At 35.4% G+C, this 16,750-nt stretch overlaps 1 protein-coding gene across 1 annotated transcript in view; it reads right to left on the reverse strand.

Annotated features, from left to right (window-relative positions):
* Positions 1-16,750, reverse strand: part of LOC122808161 (alpha-2-macroglobulin-like) — a 1,492,450-nt gene that overhangs the window by 94,420 nt on the left and 1,381,280 nt on the right. Inside the window, exon 11 of the mRNA XM_044079133.1 lies at positions 16,089-16,250. Coding sequence (XP_043935068.1) covers positions 16,089-16,250 — 162 coding nt within the window. The remainder of the gene's footprint in view (positions 1-16,088; positions 16,251-16,750) is intronic.

Consider the following 16,750-nt stretch of genomic DNA (forward strand, 5'->3'; position numbering starts at 1 on the left):
TAGACATATAACAAAATACGATGCCACTACACAGTGCCTGGCTTAAATGATTACATGCTTTACAACCTTTACATTCAATGGATTATTTTTAGCATTATAGTGTTTTTGTTCAATATATTACTATTTTCTTTTATTACCATCTATGCTTTGACTAGCATGGTTTATTCTTCATACATTATATACACTATTATTTTTTAATGGACATGTATTATTATTTTTTTAATGATGTAAAATTTTTTTAATGATGTAATTATTAGTAATTAGCCAGTTTTTTGGCGCCTTTTTCTACATATAAACTGTTGATTCTATCTAGTTTGTGTTTTGATGAAGCTTGCCTCATGCTCCATGCAAGTGAAAACCTGTTTTATTTTAAAAAAAAAGCCTGATCTTCGCTAGTTTTTTATTTTCATTATTTATTGCCTGGTGTAAGCTGAAAATGTTTGCTGAGAGCGAGGCAGTGTTTGTGTTGTGTTAGCTGCCACTTTTATTTCTACTTTGACTTCCACAGCTCGCATTTGTTCTGTTGTTGATATGATCTTCCCAGTGGAGGATAAAGATTACCTTTGGGTGTTTTCAAATCATAGGCCCCTTGAACACAAAACATACATGTGTTCTTTGATACACCTTCCTGATTGTATTTAATTATATTCATTGTATAATACAGCATACTTGTTAGAGCGCATTTTAAATTTATTGTTTTGAACATTTTTCCAGTAAGCAATGAAACAGAATTCATGATCCAATAAAGACAAAATTGCCCAATTCAGGAAATTTCCATCATAAAAGTCTACTCAAACTTCTACAATCCACCAGTATCAGTAAACATGCACAATCTCTGAAGAAGGAAAACTTATCTAAATAATTCCACATTAAAGTGATCTGTAAGTAATGAAGAGGTTGCTGCTAGCAAACAACTTAATATTTCATTGTTTCATCTACAAATAAAGTGCCTGCTGAGCAATAAAAAAAAATGCCTAATATATTAAAAAAAAAAAAAAAAGAAAAGATAACGGATTGATGGAGAGAAAATGATAACAGGTTCATAGTTACTATAGTTCAATAGTATCTAATCTCTGCCAACAGGGACTGCAGCATCCACTGCTTTAAAAGTACAATAAACAGCACAAGTACAGTATCATCATCTACATATGGGTTCTACTGCTACCACTGTGCATGTATGTGGGAAACTCTGCACTCAACGCTGCAAACAACATATTCTGGACAATTGTGCTACTCACAACAAACAAACAGACTTAGTACTAAACTTCTCTCCCTGAAGAACTATGCAGCTGCAGCACAAAATCTGAAAAAGCCAAAATGTATTGGGGGACAAAAGACCACAACCAGGGATACATTTTAAACATTGCTTGTATAATCTTAGAAAAGTTGCTAAAATAAAATGTTTTGTGTTACCATGTGTTTCCTTAAAGGTAGAAAGACTGAAACTTAAATGCCTATCATTATTTAGTGAAGTCAGTTCAACTTCTTACTGATTTGCCAGAACACCATAAACTTTAAGAGGAACAGACCAAAACATTCCAGACATTATGTAAAACTTTGAACAGTTGAGAACTATGGTTAACTTCTTGAATCACAAGGGGTGGTGGTATGGGTAGAGAATTTAGGCTCCTGCTCCTTCTACCTAAGGTACAGGGTCTGAGTAACTCTAACCAGCAGTTATAACTAACACACACACACACTCCTGCCTTCAGCTAACAATAAGTAAATAAATGAAAGCACAGTTCCTGCAGCTGATCGTTAAGTAAATGAAGCGGCACACACAATAAATCATACCTCTCACCTGTATAGATGTTCACCTCATATTTTTGGTCCATTTTTCATAAAATTGTGGTTTTCTGGCAAATAGTGGCTAATGATTAAAGACTGAAGTTAGAAAATGATGACAGACATCTGAGTTTCAGACTGTATATCCTTCAGACAATTCATTCTAATGAAAAGCCTTTTATTCTATTAACTTTCTAAGTTTGTAAGAGGAATATTTAAAAATTGTCTCTATTTTTGGGCCTTTGTTCCTCTCTTATTTATGGCTTTGTCCAGATTTCTTGCTCTAAGAGGTTGAGAGGTATGACAATAATACAAATTAATAGAGCATACACAGTAATACAAGTAAGTTTCTCATGAAGCAGCACACACAGTACAAATAAGTTTCTCCTGCCTGACAATAAATAAAAATTTCAGATGTAGCACACTCCTGCTTCTAAGCTCACTGTCATTTAAAAATAAATGCTTCTAAGCTTCAAATGTAGCACATTTCTCCTGCAAACAATAAGTAAGGTAAGCGCATGTAGCACACTGCCGTTTCTCCTGCAATAAGTAAATGAAATGAAAGTCCTACCTCCTGCCTGCAGCCAACAATAAGTAAATAAAAGCACAACTCCTGCACTGCAGCTGGCCGTTGAGTAAATGAAGCAGCACGCACAGTATAAAATATTACAAATAAGTTTCTCATGAAGCAGCACACAGTACAAATAAGTTTCTCATGCCCTCCAATAAATAAAAGTTTCATATGTAGCACACTCCTGCTTCTAAGCACACTACCATTAAAAGGAAATGCTTCTAAGCACACTATTTCTCCTGCAATAATGAAATGAAAGCTTCAAATGTAGTATATTTCTCCTGCAAACAATAAGTAATGTAAGCACACATAGTGGACTGCCACTTCTCCTGCAATAAGTAAATGAAATGAAAGCCCTATCTCCTGCCTCCAGCAAACAATAAGTAAATAAATGAAAGCACAGTTCCTGCAGATGACCATTAAGTAAATGAAGCAGCACACATAGTAATACAAATGAATGGCCGTTAACTGAAGCAGCACACACAGTACAAATAAGTTTCTTGGATCTCCTGCCCGCCAATAAATAAAAGTTTCAAATGTAGCACACACACACTCCTACAGCTGCTTCTCAGCACACTGCTGTTAAAAGAAATGCTTCTAAGCACACTGTCGTCTCATTTCTCCTGCAATAATGAAATGAAAGCTTCAAATGCAGCACGTTTCTCCTGCAATATGTAAAGTAAGCACAAGTTGCACACTACCATTTCTCCTGCAATAAGTAAATTGTATGAAAACTTCAAATATAGCACAAACTGCTGTTTTTTACCTGGAGGAGGAGCCAAGCTGGGGCATACCTGTGGCTTACCTTCAGCTGGGGAAGAAAGCTGTGTATACTGGTCTGCGGAAGCTTACATCATCGTGCACACCCTGATGATGTCAGGAGTAAAAGAAAACAAGGGAAATTCGGAAATTAAAGGGGCCGTGTGTGAATTCGTGGCACCCCAATATTTTACCCTCAAAGCGGTATTTACTGAGGAATTCGGTACGGATGAGAGGTATGACACCATGGCTGACATGACACTCACCACACCCTAGTCAGACTGACTGTGGGGAGGGAAGTTGGGGTTACTTTGCTTTACTGATGACCTGCAACTACCCTTTCAGACATCAAGGTGTTATACTTCATAACTGTACATTAGATAAAGTTCTGCAGAAAAGGAAATTCTCACTTCCTTGAATTGCTACATTTCAGCCTCTGCAGTTCAAGTTTTCCACAGAGTGATACATGCACTCTAAAACAAAAGACAGACCTGTATTTATAATTCCCTACAGAAGGCAGTAGACTATTTCACTACTGAATATTAATAATACACACACGTATGCATTCAACAGTTACAATCTGATAGGATAAGAAATAAATGAAAATGAACAAAGCCATAAATAATGGACGATCAAAGGTCTAAAAATAGGGACAGATTTTAAATATCACTCTTATAAATTTACAAAACTGATAGAATAACAGCTTTTGCATTAGCATGAATGCCCTGAAGGGTAAGAAGCAGGAAACGCAAATGCCTGTCATTATTTTCTGACTTAAATTCTCAATGATTTGTCAATGATTTGCTAGAAAAAAAAATTTGTGAAGAACACACCAAAAATATGAGGCAAAAATCTGGAGAGTTGAGAGGTATAAATATAGGGAACATAAGACGTGCATTTGTGGAACTTACAAACTGATCCTTCATAATCTGTTTCTACCATTTTGTTTCATTTTGTATGTAATTTTGTTTACTATTGTCCAAACTGAACCTTATCTCTTATTTTCATTAAAGCAACATATATTTCTCTCTATCCAATTAATGACATATAACTTGTATACATATTTTTCAAGGCAGTATGGCTAATGCTCTGCAAAAACAACAGTGTAAAGCTTCATTTAGTTAACTCTCTTCTAATCAGAATCAAACCCTGGTTTACTCCTTTGTGCTGGAGAACACCCATTCTAAATCATTATTTTTTTGCATACTTGCAACTAACAAATTAAATATCCAATTTCTTGATTTGTCCTTCTATCCTTGTGCTTCTAGATAGCCAACATTACTACTTGTTCATTTCATTTTGTATATTTGTCACTTCAATTTTGCATTAATTGCTGCAGGTAGTTCATTTATGCAACTGATGTGCATTTTCTAACAATTTCCCTTTAACTTCACTAATTATTTCAAATGTGTAGCTAATTCAAAAGGTTCAACTTCTTAACTCTCCAGACAAAGGAGGTCCATCAATAGGCAAGTCTGCAGACTGAAAATATCTTGTTATTAAGCCTGGTAACCAAAATGACTTTAATCAAACAACATACAATATGAAACAGCTGTTTTTTCACTGGCACTTACTGATGTCAATTGATTTAAAATATCTTCCAGTGTGCATCTTACACTGTAGTTATACCAAAGATCCTTTCCCATAAATATATCCCCCCTGCATTTAACATAAATTCTTCATGCAGTGTTTCCTGTGTATTTTTTTTTTTAATCTTGTTATCTGTCCTGTTTTCAGTCACCATACTTTCTCATTAAATTTGTATTCATTCCTAGACCTATGGGCACTCCTTACCAGAGATAACTTTATACATTGCCTTTTTGGTTCCATCACATAATATGTTACTTCCCCTGTTCATATGTCATTTCTTTACTTTGCTCTTCTTCTGTTCCTAACTGCTATAGAACATTTATTAAAACCAACATAACAAATGGAACTTTTACCAGACAACATGCATTACAGCCTCAGCCTCAGTTAAATATAAATGTTTTGTTTGTTAAACTTCCATTTTTAAGTAACATTTGAGATATAATTCTTACAGTATGCATTTATAGTAATCAAATAGTAAATTTGCTGTCTGGTGTGTACTAATTTCAATGGTTTTGCTTTTCTACATTTGATGAATATACCATCAGTGCATTTGCCACCTTATTTATGGCAGGTGTTGTCCTCCTTTAAACAAAATGGCACAATGTTAGAAGAAGGAATGAGCTAAGTATTTCAAAGAGTAAAGCTTGATTATTTGTATTTTCTGTTTTGAAAACAGCCTTCTTTGACAGTAGTCCTGCTCAACTATATTCATAATACCTAGTAATTACAGATTAAACTGCCAAGACAGCAAAGAAACTGGAGTGAAATAAAATATATTTATTCTAAAAATCATCTGTAATACAGACCTACTAGTTGCCACTGTTTTTCACTAGAGATGTTTGATTTATTAAATTAAAATAAAATAGAATTGGACGCTTACTGCAACACCTTTCTTCCTTTATTTTCTTTTCTTCTTTTTTTGTCTGTTATTGTTAGAGTATGTTAAAGGGTTAAAATTCTTTACTGAAGATAAGTAGAAAAGTAGAAAAATAAAGTAGTCATTATGCATGCTTGGCATCCATACTATGTTATTATAACTCTTTCGTGACTAGCACAGCTGCAAGAAAAACTGCAGATAAGAATGACTCCCTAATTCCTGAAGTGATCACTAGTGCAGGTGCAAGGAGGACCAGAGACAGAAACGACTCCCTAAGTCTAGAAGGTTGTCACATAAATTATCTTGAAACAGAACAAAAATCAGCTTATCAGCAAATTGCATGACATCAAATTAATAAAGTATTGACTTTAATATAGATGGCACAACAAAAACTGTATAAAAAGACTGTAAAACTAAATGTTGGTAGCTGGGTATTTTGTAGGAACACAGTTCTGAGGTAAATGAAAAATCATCACCTGTATCTGTAATGAAAAGCAAACCTTGTACAGCAAATAGCCATAAGCTGTAACATGTGGTACATGTTATCTGTTTACTAAATAAGTTGTTTTACTAGTCACTGAGCTTAAACTGGTTAAAGTACAGTACAGTACAATACAGTACCATAAAGTATACCTTCATGATGAAATTTATCATTGGTGAGCCTAGCCTGTATTCGAACACAAGGGGAGTGGTGCCCTGGATAGGGTCTCTCCAGTAAAGGGGCCATAACTAAAATTTACTTATATGAGTGATTCCTGAATATGAGCACTCTGGTCTTATATGGCTTGCAGCAGTACAGTTTTCAGACGTCTGACTCCGGAGTGAGACTGCCATGCAGTTTGGTCACAGATAAATAGACTCTTCAAGTCAGGGAATTCCAAGGTTTGGATTCTACAACTGCCAGTTTCATTTCACCAGCTTTTTAAGTGACTATAGGGACTTTCCAACCATCTACAGTTAGCCTGATCACCTGTCTCTCTATCAACTGATAAGAATTTTTCTGTGTCACAAACAGTATGGATGCCATTAGGCAGCGTAGTAAAAATATAAACATAGTTTTACTCTTAATGTAGCAGAGCAACAAGATAAAATCTGTGGCAGAATGCAATGTTGGTATGAACAGCACATTGGTAAATGTAAAACCTTATTAGGGCAAGTTGATATAAATACATTATGTAAATGGTTTACAACATTTAATTGGTATGTCAAACAAAATAATGTATGGTATGACAGTAAATGTTTATTGTGCGAGTCATATGAAGCTGCTTTCTGTGGGCAATGTCATAAAAGTATAGTTCCAACCATAACTGAAAAGTTAAACTGTAAAAAAATCTCTTAACTGTAAAGAATCAGATGAGGGTAATACACATACATTATATTCAGATGTTACACAGTTATGTCCTATCACTACATGTGAAACAATTTCAGAGCTAGAACAGCAGTCAAATCAATTACTAACAGAATCCCCTGTAGATCTTGTTACACCCTTTAAAGAGTATGTACAAAAGTGGAATGAGGACACTGTACATCAAAAAACAGATAAGGACAGGGATGAGGTTCATGATAAATTGACAGAAGAGTTTAATAAACTCTTAAAAGTCAGACAAAATGAGTTCAACAAGTTTAAGAAAGATATAAAAACACTTTGCCAAAAGTGCATAGGGACTCTGCAATCAACAGAGCAGACTACTGAAAAGTATCAAAAAGCTTGTGAAGAATTACAGGAAGAAATTGAAACTCTTAAGCAGCAGAAACAAGACAAAGAAAATCTGATTAGTGAATATCATAAAACCTGTAAAAATTTACAGGAAGAAATTCCAGATCTTATGCAACAGTTACAGGACAGGGAACAGCTGGTTGGTGATGTTCAGGATAAACTGATATGAGTTAACCTTCAAATACAAGAGTTAAATGAACTGCAAAAGACAAAGCCAGCACAGGTCATAGAGTGGGGAACTCCAGCAGATTTGTACAGACAGTCAAGGTTGTTACAAAGCATGCCACACTGGAATGAGAAAAAAGGCATATTTTACAACATGATTACATTTGAAGAACGGGTAGCATACACAGCAGGATCTGATGTATGGACAGATGCCTTACTCAAATGTTTTTGGATTTTTATTCCCCAATGTTTTAAAACTTTATCCAGTTAAATCAGAATGTTTATAAATTAGTCAGCAAAGTAGGGCGTATGACTACTGTTCTCATGGTATACACATGGGCAGCCTCTCACAGCTAAGTTGTTAGATAATTTCAAAATCACCATCTCAGATAAATTAATGCAGCAAGCTGAACATTTTAAACTAGCATTCCAGAGCATCTATCAAAAGTCAGAAAGGGACATGCAAGAAAGGGAAATACAAAAACAGTCAATACATTGTTTTTTAGAGCAAGTAAAAGGTGTCCTAGAGGACACTAAATGCATTTATGAGGAAAATTCAAACATCCTTGCAGACTTGGTACAAATACTAATGAGGGGACAGACTATAGCCAATGATGGGAAGGGATATTATACTCACATCATATTTTTGCCTTAGAGGAAAGTAGTGAGCCATTTGAGGTAATAAATGCGGTAAAAAGTCAAGGTAGAGGACAATTGTGTGACCAACTGCCATTGGAGAGAGGTGCATCACCACTACCAGCTCCAGGTTTAAAAGCAAGTGATGATAAAAGTTACCAACATGCTTTTTTCTATAAAAAAATAGGGCATGGTAAGCAAAATTATGACCACTACAAAGTTTGGCAATAAAAGAAAGGAAGAACAGGGCGTGTTTGCAAAAACAAAACAAAAAGATTCACAAGAAAAGGCAGATAAACAAGTCAATGTACAAAGACCTTACAATATTGGTAAGTACAGCTATACAGTTCATCAATACACAAGGAAAGGGGATGTATGTCCTGTAGATTTTCAGGCAGCTTTGCCTGTAAATCCAAAATATTTGGAAGAGCAGGCAGAAGAGATAGCTAGACAACAGTTGCAAAAAGAGATTGAAAAATCTAAATATGTGGATCACTCAGACAAAGAGGAAGATGACAAACAGAAGCATGCAGTGTGCCATGCTGCATTTGGCAATAAAGGTGAGGATGAGTGGATTTTCTCACAATAGGAGTGTGCCTACTCTCCCTACTCTGGTATCTTTCCTGACTACCTTTAAAAAGGGTTGAGACAGACAACCACTGATTGATATCTGGGTAGAGTGGTCACTATGGCAAAATGTTTTATTGAATACAGGAGCAGCAGTATCCATCAAAAACAGACAGTTACCAATAAATCATAAGAAAAAGGTTTGCATCTCAGCACTTAATGGTATCGAATGCTATGCCGTAAGCAGCCAAGATGTAGACATAATGTTTCACCAAGAAGGGCAGTCATGGAAGGGTGCATTTTGATGCATCCATGTTGTCCAACTACCATTATTGGTATGGATATTTTAGGGCCTTTGGGCATAGTGATTGATTTGCCTAACAATATTTTAAGGATAGGAGACAGGGAAAAAGGAGAGGGAGCAGTATGAGGGAGAGGTAAGTGCAGTTTGCTGTGCAATCTCTCTACCTGAAAAAGCTGACAAGTGTACAGAATATGTAAATACAGATAGTGAGGATGTGTGGCAGCATTTACAACAACAATTTGCAAACCTGTGGTCCAAAGGACCCAATTATGATACTAGAAATGTCGGTACGGGTGGGTAGTGATCAGTACTACATACCGCCATTTCAAAAACAGTATCCTATTCCAAGGGACACAAAGGAACACATAGAGAAATGTATTACAGAATGGGAAAAGGAAGGAATTGTGCAAAAAAGGCATCAATCCCATAAACTCACCAATCTGGCCAGTTAAAAAGAAAGATGGTAGTTTCCATCTTGTCATTAATTTACAAAAAGTTAACCAGTACACAACTCCCAGAGCACATCTAATTCTGGAGGTTCCAGAACTGGAAGTAGATATTAAACCACAAAGTAAGTGGTTTACAGTAACAGATTTAGCAAACTGTTTCTTCGTCATACTACTCAGAAAGAGAAACTGACCACAATTTGCCTTTACATTTAAAAACCAGCAATATGTCATGATAAGGTTAATTCAGAGATTTCAAAATACTCCAGTTATTTTTCATCAGATGGTAGGATCCATTCTGCAACATTTGGAAAAGGATGATTCAGTACTGCATTACATTGATGACATATTAATTCAGTCTGAAACACTGAAAAAGCATGTACGGCTTCTTAAAAAAGTTTTTCATACCCTGCAGTGGGCAGGGTTTAAGGTTAAAAGTGAGAAAATTCAGTTTATGACAAAAAGTTAAGTTTCTAGGTACTATCATAAAACCATCAGGAAGATCCCCTTGCCTGATGTGAGTGTAAGGCATTTTACAAATGGAAAAGCCGTTGATAATACTAGATTTGCATAAATTCATGGGAATCATAAATTACAATAGGGAATTCATAGAGGATTATGCAACTGTGGCTGCTCCTCTAAACAAGATGTTACAAAAGCAGAAAAACTCCACTCTTTTAGTGGGAGGACTCATGAAAATGAAGCATTTTCACATATGAAGGTAAAGTTAGTACAGGCTACAGAACTAATAGCACTTACACCAAGTAGCAGCAGGAAAAAATACATTATCTGTTGTATTATTACAAGAATGGCCACATGGTAGCAACAATAGAATGAAAAAACATTACGTCCAGTCACCTTTGTCTGTAGGAAAAATGACACCAGTAGAAATGGGCTATCAGCCCTGTATTCAGCAACTGTTAGCTATTTACTGGGGTATTAAGCAAAATGAGTATCTGACTACATTTTCCAGCATTATAGTACAAACAGCACACCAAGCAGTAAAGGCTCTGATAGCTCTGATAGACAATTTTGAAATGAATAAAATCACAGATGGTATTAGTCAAGCAGTATTTGCAAAATGGATAGCACTTTTTGGAATGAACACTGTCACGATACAGACAGGGGACAATATTATTTGTCACATCACATGGGATATGAAGGAAAACAGCATAACTGCTTAGGAAAAATAATGTTACCTGAAGTAAATTTCTGGCATCTGATTTTGACCATTTTAAGCCATCCATCTTTGTGGACAGAGCATAGTTTTGGGACAAAGGTAAATTCTGGAAAGGATTTACCGTAGTTCTGGAGAATCAAAAACGGGGTTCTCTTGAACTAATCAAGTTACCAGGACATATGTCAGCTCAGAGAGCTAAATTAAAGGCAGTACTGCATGTACTCAGGCATTACAATCCTATTAACATTTTTTTTCAGGCTACTACTCCTATGTAGTAAATTCTTTAAGACTGCATATGGACACTTGGGTGAGGTAAGGATTTGTAGAGAGTGCAGACAAACCATTATGGCATGGTGAAGTATTAAAAGAAATACATAAAGTGATAACAGTGTCAAATCAGCAGGGAGAATACAGACTTTTAAGGGTAAAAGCCCATCAAAAACCAACAAGTGAAACATTCAGGTTAAATGAATTAGCTGACACATTGGCAAAACAAGCAACACAAAATGGAACAGAACTTCCAGGATATGGCTATGGCAATGAAGAGGTTAGTGCCTTAAAGGACCTAGATGAACAGTCAATTGAAGAAGACTTCATAAATATTCAAAAGAAGCAGATCAGGGCATAAATGCAGGAATACCACCAAAAGAGTACTATGCATACATCACTACAAATGGAATGCAGCTGCCTTATGTGCCACATCAGTTAGCACGTCAGTTGGTCAAGTTAAATCACCAAATATTAGGACATCTATGAAGTGATAAGCTATGGGTAGTTGTAAAAGAAAAGTACTGGAATCCAAGTCTAAAAAAGATCTGTAGGCTAATTGTAGAATAATGTCTAATCTGTTTGCAGGTAAATGCTAAAAGTAAAAACCTCAGTTACATTGGGTACACCCAGCAGATGGGCCATGGTACGCAGTTCAAATAGATTATGCAGGTCCTTTATCAACAACAAAGGGAGGTTACAGATCCCTATTGGTAGCAGTGGATATCTTCTCAAACTGGGTAGAGGCAATTCCCACCAAAACCATGGCAGCAAAGGCAATGGCGGAAGCCTTATGGAAGAATATTTTCTTTCATTGGGGGGTGGCTGAGAATCATTGAATTGGACAATGGTCCACAGTTTGCTAGTGATTTAATAAAACAAATATGTAATCTGTTAGGAATTCAAAGATTTCATGTGCCTTATCACCCACAGTCAAACAAAACTGTAGAATGAATGAATTGTACGCGTGTCTTGAAAAAGAAATGCATTGGTACAACATTTGCCAGGCATTCTTATGGCTATAAGGGCAACACCCAACAGTAAGACAGGAGTATCTCCTTATGAGATCATGACAGGGAGAAAAATGCTATTACAGTTACCTTTTGATCCTGACACACCAGATAGTAGACCTATGTTAGAAATCAGTAAACATTAGCAATGGTTAAAACAACTCACAGGAGTAAGTGATTACAATGCAAGAGAACAAGCTTTCCAGCTGTGGAAAAAGGCCTCAGTATTACCACTGGAAGAAAACCGTCCCTGTGAAACAAAGTTATTAGTAAAAATGTTCCAGATGGAAGGACCCCAAAATAACAATTGGGGGGAGGGGCTTTTGAAGAAGTGGAACAAATAGGTCCATTGGTCTACAAAACAAAATGTATAAAGAAAAACAGAATAGCTCTAGTGCATAGAGATCAAATGAGAATAGTCAAAAGAAGTGAGAAAATAAAGTCACAAAAGTCACGGATATATTTTCTTTTCAGAAAATGAAAATGAAGCTGCCTAAAGTGCACCTGTTTGGGATACAGAAGAGTAAAAGGCAGACAACACTGAATGTAAATAATTATGTAAATATGTTTACATTTAAGCATGTGTTAGTTAGACCAATATCTATTTTTTTTTTTTTTTTTTTTTTTTTGTAATTGTATAATAGCACCAGGGATAGCGGAAACCCTGGCAGAAAAGGCATACAGTAGTAATGCTACTAATATAAGGTTGTACTGGGTAAATGATACCACAACTAGAGCTGAAGGTAAATTTTCTTGTCCAGGGGGACAGGTAAGTCATATTGGAAAATTTTTTTTAACCAGAATGTTACAGTCTGGAAGACTGTCAGAGGACAGGCATATGTCCAGCTCCCACAACATGAAGTAAATCTATCCTTACGACATGATACTGCTGTGAAATGCTCCATACTGCAAGGGGAAAGGGCACACCTTCCATTTTATACTGACTGTATAAACAGTACTGCCATAGGGTCTAAAATCGAGCTAAAGAAGGGAAATGTGTTGGTCTGTATCAGTGATTCATTAACTATTGGAAGACAACCCTGACTTTTTGTTATCAGAACTTTTAATAATCATCCCACAGTCAAGTTTGATCAAGTATTTAGACTACCACCAACATGTATGGTAGTGGGACAAAAATACCAGAAGACAGTAATACATTTTAATATTTCATTCCTTCCTGATGATACTGATTGTAGGAGATGAAGACCATGGTACAATAATCTTTTAAGGGGGTTGGGAACAGGTTTAGGTACATTAAATTCCATTGATATAGACATATTGACAAAAAGGATAAAATTAAAAGGCCAAGATATTTCACAAATTGTACATTTACAGGCATAATGGTTACCTACTATATGGACATCACAGAAGAGACATATGTTAAAGTCAAAAAGACTTTTGCAATGTTTTGATAAATCTTTGATTAGCAGCTTAAGGTTTGATGTTAATGTTTCTAAATTTGTATATTGGACTAAATGTACTTTGCAGTCTTTGTATGTACAAGTGCAGAAAAATTCAGTGCAAATGAAGTTAATGTCAGATAATGTATATGTGTGGAGAGCAATGTTCGAAAAATGAATTCCAAGTACTAACTGGATTGAAATGTATGGGCAGCAAATGGTCTGCCCAGATACATAATGTACAGGTAAAGTTACATATTGTAACATGACAAGTTCAAAACTGAGGTGTCAAGTTACAGTTTTACTGTTGGTTTTTGGACCACCATTCTATCCATACCAGCATTGGTTACCCCAGCTAGAGGGAAATTATTGATTTACAAAATAAAACTCACAGAATCGAACATTGTACTCATACAGCTAATGGACTGGCATGTGGTCAGCACTCATCAGTGTGTAAACCATGCTTTATACAACATTCTGTAAATTTATGTAAATGGATGATTTTACCTTCTAGTTTTAGAATGTTTACTGAAATAGCCCCAACAGTTTATACATATTCTAACAAATCAGAGTTTAACATTTACTAAACAACGTTCTTTTGTAGACTGTCTTAATAATATCACACACTTGACATGGCATAATGAGACATGTATGTTCATTCCAGAAAACAAAGTGGCAATGCCTTTGTGATGTCAATAACTAATGTACAATTTTCACTGAAATCATTACATAAAGTTATACGTGAAAGTAAGCAGTTAATTCAACAGTTGCAAAATGTTAGTAAAACAACTCTAAGCCATGAATTAAGTTTTGTAATTGCAAAGAACAGATTAATTAAGGTAGATGAAAAAAACAAAGCAGATACAGCCCATAATTGTTGGGACATTTTTACAGGATGTTCTGCAAAAGGAAAAAGTTACTAAATTGCATTATACACCCAATTCTGGTAGCAATGCTTGTTATCATTGCACTAACCATTTGGAATTATGTTTTGATCTGATGTATCAAGAAAAGCTAAAGATTTTTTTCCTAATGTGTTTTCTGTAAATCACAACGAAAATTATGATCTAACTAAAGAATACATACCAATGTAAACTATTTTGCATGTTTTTTAAAACAAGAGGGGGAACTGTTAGAGTATGTTAAAGGGTTAAAATTCTTTACTGAAAATAAGTAGAAAAGTAGAAAAATGAATTAATTTCTATGCATGCTTGGCATCCATGCTATGTGATTATAACTGTTCTGTGACTAGCACAGCTGCAAGAAAAACTGCAGATAAGGATGACTCCCTAATTCCTGATCACTAGTGCAGGTGCAAGGAGGACCAGAGACAGAAATGACTCCCTAAGTCTTGAAGGTTGTCACGCAATTTATCTTGAAACAGAACAAAAATCAGCTTATCAGCAAACTGCATGACATCAAGCAAATAAAGTATTGACTTTGATTCAGATGGCATGACAAAAACTGTATAAAAAGACTGTAAAACTAAATGTTGGTAGCTAGGTATTTTGTAGGAACACAGTTCTGAAGTAAATGAAAAATCATCATCTGTATCTGTAACTAAAAGCAAACCTTGTACAGTAAAAAGCCATAAGCCGTAACATGTGGTATGTGTCATCTGTTATATAAATAAGTTGTTTTATTAGTAACTGAGCTTAAATTTGTTTAAGTACAGTACAGTATCATAACCTTCATGCTAAAATGTATCAGCTATGCCTGTTAAGGGTTTCTGTAAGTTTCTAATTGAAGTGATTAGAAGACTCGATGTAATGCAAGGTATAATAACCTGAAATGAAGTTTCATTTCTCTGTAAGGTCTTACAGAAGGAAAAAAAGCATTACGGTTATTTTATGTTTGTAATGAAAAGTCATTTTAGGCTTCAAGATTGCTTTCTCTTAATTTACAAATAGAAACAATGTCCTCCCTTAGCTCTTATGTCTGCAAATTAATCAGTATAGGTCTTGGCTGCTTTCTCAGACTCAAATTAAGGATAGGCAGTCTGAAGAAGCGATACTATATTGTGAAAGTGCATACTCTGTGGTTTTTATAATAAACGTTACGTCTGGTGGTTGTGTGGCTTGATATTTTGTATTATTTACACATTTCAAATTAAGGATATTTAGTCTATGTGCTTTTTCTACTTTAATGGCAGCACTGAAAGTCCAGTCCATCCATGTACTGTGGAATTTTCTCTTAAAGCATTTGCAGGCTTTCCCTTCAATTTGTTCTGATACTGCTATAAATCAAGCTGTCTGTATGTGACCTATCCTCGACTTCAGATAATTTATTTGTCATTTTTTCCTGTTTTAATTTCTGTTCAACCATGTTTTCTTTCATCTTCATTTCAACAGTTTGCATAGCGGTTATTTCCTCTAAATGCCTGGTTAAAACAACTTTTATTTCCTGCAGCCTTCTTTTTGCTTCACTTTTTTATCTCTTCTTTATTTATGTTTATTTACCTTCTGGATATCATGGACACTTAAGCTACCAATTTCTGTTATCAGTAACTTTCAGGCTTTTGTTGTTTATAAAAACATTTAAGCCCATAGCTCTGTTTTAACTTCTTACACTACTGCCGCCATCTTGAAAGGCCTATGTTTTTTTCTTGTTTAAACATGTGAGCAAACATACATATAAGGGTCTTCTCTCTCTCTCTCTCTCTCTCTCTCTCACACACACATACATACACACACAGAAGCAATTTATATTTTGAAATTACAATATATGAGGCAAATCTTTAATATGAAGCTGTAATTGCTACAGAAGGCTTACGTTAAAAACAAAACTTTCATACATAAATATAATAATACTCACTGAGAGAGTAATACTTTCGTCATTCCATGCTGATGTATTCAGCGAAAAATAGGCTTGTCCTCCGACATCTGTTGGAAGTATTTCAAAATAATTGCTTCCAGAATGTTTGATGATAACATTTACACCTGCCAACGGAGAGTTGGATGTATCCTTGACAAAGACCTAAGGAAAAGGAAGTGTGATAAATATGATAGTACTTTCCATGAAGTCTAACTCTTGTTTGGTGTCCTATTTCTGTTTTATTAAAAATTTATCATACAACAAGAATTGCACTACTTGCAAAACAAACTAATAGACACAGCATTCCAGAGACTTTCAGAGTGAAATCCCCTGCTGTAATTCAACCACTGATTTATTTTTTTAAAGCATTCATGTAATGAGCTAGTAAGGATTGGGAATAACCTATTGTGACTGATTCTTCAAGCCTATTTCCTGAAAAAAAAAAACTGCATTTGCAGACAAGCAAGCATACTTACAGGCATCTTGCCTGCTTTTAAATAAGACATGTTGGATGGACAGGTATATGTCTCACAGGCTCTCCCTCCTCTGGAACAGGATTCCCATCCATTTCCCTAACCTAATTTGAGTGTAATTTGGACCAGTGGATAAGGAATTGGAAATCTACCCCTCATGTGGCATGTAGGTCTATTATGTGCCTCTAA

Source organism: Protopterus annectens, chromosome 8.part0, assembly GCF_019279795.1.
Source record: "Protopterus annectens isolate FY-2018-M chromosome 8.part0, PAN1.0, whole genome shotgun sequence".
NCBI classification, from domain to species: domain Eukaryota; kingdom Metazoa; phylum Chordata; order Ceratodontiformes; family Protopteridae; genus Protopterus; species Protopterus annectens.